The following is a 6016-nucleotide window of genomic DNA, read 5'->3' on the forward strand; positions in this document are numbered from 1 at the left end:
GTACAATATGAATTCCGGATTTGTTTTCATTCACAACTCAGAGTCGCCGCCTCGAGTAAGATTCTTGTGTCATATCTACAGGCCATATCTGGTCCCGTTTCACTTTGATTACCCTGTCAAACAAGTCAGCCTTCGCCCCTGCCCCGAAACAAAGGATATATGGATAGACTTTAATTACTTTTGAACTTTATATGCAATTGTGCACCTCTAACTGCAAAGGCATAAAAACCCGTTTTGAGATCCAAGAAATCTCATTTTCTTTCTTCTTCAACCATTGTAGAATGTTTTATGTTGAGCTACACATTATATATCGTCTTCGACGTAACTGCTCACATTTAAGTGTTTCACATTGATACTAGCAAACGCACAGGCAACATTGCTTCCATATTCAACAAACCGAGTCTCTTTTGACCACTTGTTTCGTGATATGTCATATCGAAAGAGATCCTTGGTCTCTACAGTCTTTGATCGCCTAAACGATCCTGTGCGAGATATGAAATGCCTTACCCCACCGCATACAAAAATACAGTTATCTCCTTTCGTTACTGACGTAAATTTTCGATCATCCGGAAAGTCCTCCCCGTGTACCCATCTGCGTGTTTCTGGATCAAAAATCAAAACAGAAAGTATATTCCCAGCGCTGTTGCAGCCTCCAAGTATAAAGATCTTAGAGTCATGGGTGATTGCCACAGCTTCAGCCTGTGGCCTTGGCATCTCAACATTGACCAATGTCCATTGGTCGTTGCTAAACGTGTACTGTAACACTGTATTAAGATACATATTTTCTGCATCCACTCCACCGAAAATGTAAGCCTTATCTCTGAAAACTGTTGTTGCTTGATGTGCCATTTCCACTGGCATGTCGTCACGTTGACTCCACTCGTCACTGCTGACGTCATACCCTGTCACGTCCTGAGTTGGTGTGTGGCCTGGGTACATTGAGTAACCGCCGAACACAAATATTCTTCCAGAATAATAACATGCTCCAAATGCACACTTTGGGGCTTTCATTGAGGCACATTCCTGCCACGCTGAGGCTTTTTGGTTATAGACTAAAACTGTTGACCTCGCCACGGCACCAGTTGGCTCAAAGTGATAATCATCATAGAAAATCCCACCAAGGAAGAATATTTCGCTATTGTCAGTGACTATCAGTTTATAAAAGTCTATTTTGCACTTGAAATCAAAGGACGGATGTTGTTTTATCGAGTAAAAATTAAGTTTGGTGTCAGGATCAAAACAACAGAAGGCTCTGTCCTTTGCGTTATGGGCGCCTCCTGAAAATATCAACATCTTCTTGCTGCACATTCCTAACCTGGGCTTATAACTGAATTGAAACTGGCACTGCCAATCACCAGCTTTTGTTTGAGCCGTTTTATAGTTTTTTGCCTCTCGAACCAGCTGATTGCAAAACGGGTTCTCTGAAATTAGGGGTTCAGTGCACACTGTATTTTCAATATAATCAAAGCTCATTAAAGGAAACCGTATGCTTAAAAGTAGGAGAATCAAGTCTTTCTTTCGTTGATCCAGGTCATATTTCATCCACCTGAGGACTGATTCTAACACAACTTCCTCCTGAGAAACATTCAGGTCATCAGAGCTTATAATTTTTGACAAGTTTTGGAGTCGCATTTTCAGAAAAGCTTCTTTGTCATATAGTTCCTGAAAGTTTTCCAGAAGATAGGCCTCAGCTGAACATTTCAGCCTCTCAAGGTTCTGGAAGTCTGCAAAGTTGTAAACTTCAACGCAGTTCTCGGTGCACAGAGCAGAGGACATGAACAATTCGCACTGGTCACGCAAAGCTGTGATCTGGAAGAGATACGTTTGTACTTTAAGGCAGTTTTTTTTTCTCCTAAAATCAAAATCGTCTAGATCTAGTGCTGCATAAAAAAAAAGAAATAAAGAAGCTCTATTTTGTTTAAAGGTCAAAATCGCAGTGTTTCCATCTGTGACTTCAAGTATCAGTTCCTAGAGGACAGCAACTCGCGCCAGAATGTAAAAAGTGGAAAGAGACTATGAATTTGGCTATTTGGTACACTATAATAGACATACGTGTGCATAATCCTAGCTTTACCGGCCGCTCTGGGTTGGGGTCTGTTTTGTACTGTAGCGATTAGTCGCTTCGCAGTTGCACGAAGAAGAGACGAGTTCGATGCCCGTGTGGAGAGACTTTTTATCATTTACTTCAGTCTCTTTGTTGGGACGCTGTATCCCTCTCAGCTCGGGTTGACTTCTTAAATGGTCTAAATTGTGTCGATTGGGGCGTGAAAAATCTACATATATGTATACACGAGAAGGGCCGATGTGGCATATGAAGTACCGAACACAACCAGCGATTCCGAATAGTGGGGGGGGGGGAGTGCTCCACTTTAGAAATGATCTACATTGTGTCTAGCAGGGTGCATAACTTCAGCAACATCAGTTTTTTAAAGTGGATTCAGTTGGGATATTTTCGCCCAGACAATGCAATTTGTCCTTCCATTTGTTCGCCCTTACAATTTCCAGTTCACCAAATACACATGTCTCATGCCCACCCTAAGAATTTGTTGGCTGTGTGAACAACATTGTCTCTGATCAAAATGCAGTTAAATGACTTTATATGGTCAAATCTTATCTGAACTGAGATCTACCGGGCAATTTCCGATTCACTCTATTATAGATTAACACCAACTTAGAAGCCCCGCTTGTTTCTAATATTACACATGTTATGATACAATTACATCTTTAGTTGAGTCCAAAAGAGTATATTATTAGCGGGAAGCCGGAGGGCGCCACTAGTGTGTCCCATTTCTACACTTTCACTCTGTTGTTTCTGTCTGTTTATCTTACTTTTTCCTAGCATTACATGGCTGTTAATGTGTCGATGTGATTCTCTTTACTCAAACAAGCAAGCAAACATAACACTATGACTTTACAAGCGACGGACATGATCTGCCGCGATGCTACCCGACTTGACGCTTATGGCGAACTTACCTGCATCATTTCAGCAGCTGTGACCAAAGCCTGCACATTACTGTCCGTGAGAACAATGTCCCCAGTGTAGAAAAACTTGACCAAATCTTCCAGCACAAAGCCTGAGACATTGTGCAGTTTCACCACATGTTGTGGGCTCTCTCTCGTGTCAAAAGTGAACATTGCCCTGCAGAAAGCAAAAACATCAGTTATTGTGTATGCTTATTATAAAAGAGTAGATTCTACATAGTTGACTACAAATATGTATGTATATATATATATACTGAAAGCCTTTATAAACTTAACACTTCGGTCGCAGAGTCTGTTCACGTATGTATCAAATGAAGACATTAATAAATTTACATATGTGTTTATTGGTTTATTCATTTTTCAACCCATGTGGACCATTGTAATCACACAGTGGACCATTGTAATCACACACGTTTACTACATGTAATTGCGATGCATTGTCTTCCTTCTTTTGGAGTACCCCCTGGGCCTTTGGACAAATTTGCAGATATAAGCGCAAATCGAAACTTAATAAAGATACCTCTCTCACTCTTAGTAAACTGTACGGCAATCATTAACATGTATTCAGACCAAGACCACATCTGTGCATGGACTTTATAAGATTTTCAACGTTTTGGTTGGAAATTCTGTCCCACTTCTGCACCAGTACAACCTCCAACTGCTGCAGATTCGCAAAACGAACTCTTGCACGCACTTTGCTGTTCTGGTCATCCCTCATGGGCACTGACAGGGGGCTCTCGTGGTCTAGAGGTTAAGGTGTTTGCTCCTCATTCAACAGGTCCCTGTTCCAATCCGCTTGGCGACGGAACATTTCTACTCTAAAATGTTCTCTTTTCATACCGTCTTCTGCTCTATAACAATGTTCTGTCGTCTGCTTTCGTCTCCACTTTTTGCCCCCACCTCCCTAACCTCCTTTTCCCCCTCGTCTGGGCTCCTGGCTCTTTCTGCAGCCTTTCTACTGCTACTCCTTGGCTCCTATTTTCTGCTGTCATTTAGCCGCACCCCTGATCTTATGGTAGGAGAGATCTACACCTAGCCTTTTCGGAAAAGGGCGAAAAACCTTGGAGGTCCCGTGTGCAAATTGCGCACGCTAAAGATCCATTGGTGGTCCAAAAATCGGTAAGAGTAGGCTTCCGCCGCCAACCGGAAAAAAATTCAAAATTTCATACCAACTGAAAATGCTTAATGTGTCCCGCGCGCTCTTATGGCCTTATGCAGTCGCGAGCGCCGTAAAACACTTACCCCCCCCCCCAAAAAAAAAAGGAGAAAATATGAAGTTCATGACATTCATATTTTGACTTTCCTCCACAAACTGTGTTGTTTGCTACATGGGCAGTGTGAGGGCAGGAGTTGTATTGGAAGATTGAGAGGTTCTGACTTTTTCCCGTGCTGTTTTGCTCAGTGAAGACGACGTTCTTGTCGTGGTTTCGTTAATAATGCATTATTGATCTGAGTCCTGAACGTAAAAGACTGCTCCTCACGCTGATGGCAGAAACATTTTCACGCACTCCTTGCATGATTTGACCTATTACTTTCGTAGGAAGAAAAATTAAACGAGGCGGCAACAAAATCTGATTGTCTTGGGCAGGGTTGGTGACTCGAGGCGATCGCATTCTTCGTATATCAATATCCCCGATATTTCAAGTTTGGTACAATCTTTGGATAGGTCGGGCAACAATACACGCACTGAGGTTTTGAGCTCTCTTGCTGCTTCCCGGGCAGATGTTCCGCCTTGAACTAGGCGGAGGTAGGACTAGCGGTCAGCTTCGCTAAATTCAGGCGTTTTATAATGAACGAGATTAAAATTTGATCTAAAAAAAAGAGAAAAAAAAAGCCAGGACTTATGTTTGGTTAGAGCCACGTGTCATCTTACAGTTAAATTCTTTTTAATTTAAAAAAAAAGTAAATTAGCGCCCAATGAACACATTTCACTAATAAAGTGATTGAAAGTACTCACAGAAAAAAACAACCGTGCATGGGTATGTGAACTAACAACTACTACAACAACAACAACAACAACAACAACAACAACAACAACAACAACAACAGCAACAACAACAACAACAACAACAACAACAACGAAATTCAAAGTCTAGATTATTGTGTCATCAGATCCCAACAGTTCTTGACCTGCCTGGCAATTCAACATTAATTAGTCTGTGTCAGTCTTACTTTTTACTTTGATTTTGACTACGAATCTCTCATTGCCAAATAAATCTTTCAATGACAAAACGCCATCAGTGAATATTATGATGATATTGGATCTGTAAAGTGGAATTTGACACTGATGATGGTCAGTTATAAATTTTGATATTGTCGTCTTGAAACAGACAGTCATGTCATACGCATAGCTCAACGGCTCCTTTGTGAGCTTCATCTTGAGATGTTGGGCTTTGTATCTGTTAATACCCTATGATCGTGTGAATAACACCACTTTGGAACAGACGGTGGTTGATTTTTTAAAATCGGTTATTTCCTCTGTCTGCTAAGACGTTGTATCCCTCTTAATCCGGGCTGGCCGTGAAAGACAATTTCGAAGCCGCCCGTTTCCTAAATGATCTAAATTGTGCCGGTGAGTGGGTAACACACTTACAATCACGATTTTATTTGATACGCTCATTCCAGACACCCACCAAAATCACAATCATGTACCTGAAGTAAGGGCTGCTGGCCGCAAGTATACATTTATGAACATCGACTCTCGTACTTTCAGCTTGCAGAGACACATCACAGAGACAGTTCTCACTGTACAGACTTTCAAGACCTTCAAGCAAGACTTTCTGCTGAGGTCTCATCGAAAGGACGCCTCCGGACATGTTTTAATATTCCTACAGAAAGAATCGGGAAACAGTGAGTATGTAAACTCTAAAATGAATTTCACATGCACACAATTTTATACATGTGTAAATGTAAGCCCGAGCAACATTAGTTGTTACTGTTACAAGGCCCATACGCGCCACAAGGAAAAGGTAAACTTCAGTTAAATTGATAAGAAGTTTCTCTCTCTCTCTCCCTCCCCCCTCTCTCTCTCTCT

At 41.5% G+C, this 6016-nt stretch overlaps 1 protein-coding gene across 1 annotated transcript; it reads right to left on the minus strand.

Moving 5' to 3' along the window:
- Positions 1–82: 82 nt before the first annotated feature.
- LOC101849656 (kelch-like protein 12) lies at positions 83–5810 on the minus strand (the record flags this gene model as incomplete). Its single annotated transcript, XM_005088880.3, is given in 3 exon segments — positions 83–1809; positions 2974–3139; positions 5635–5810. Coding segments are annotated over 3 exon segments (1836 nt in total). The 3' UTR covers positions 83–303.
- Between the last annotated feature and the right edge of the window lie 206 nt (positions 5811–6016).

The sequence above is a fragment of the Aplysia californica genome, unplaced genomic scaffold, assembly GCF_000002075.1.
Source record: "Aplysia californica isolate F4 #8 unplaced genomic scaffold, AplCal3.0 scaffold00001, whole genome shotgun sequence".
NCBI classification, from domain to species: domain Eukaryota; kingdom Metazoa; phylum Mollusca; class Gastropoda; order Aplysiida; family Aplysiidae; genus Aplysia; species Aplysia californica.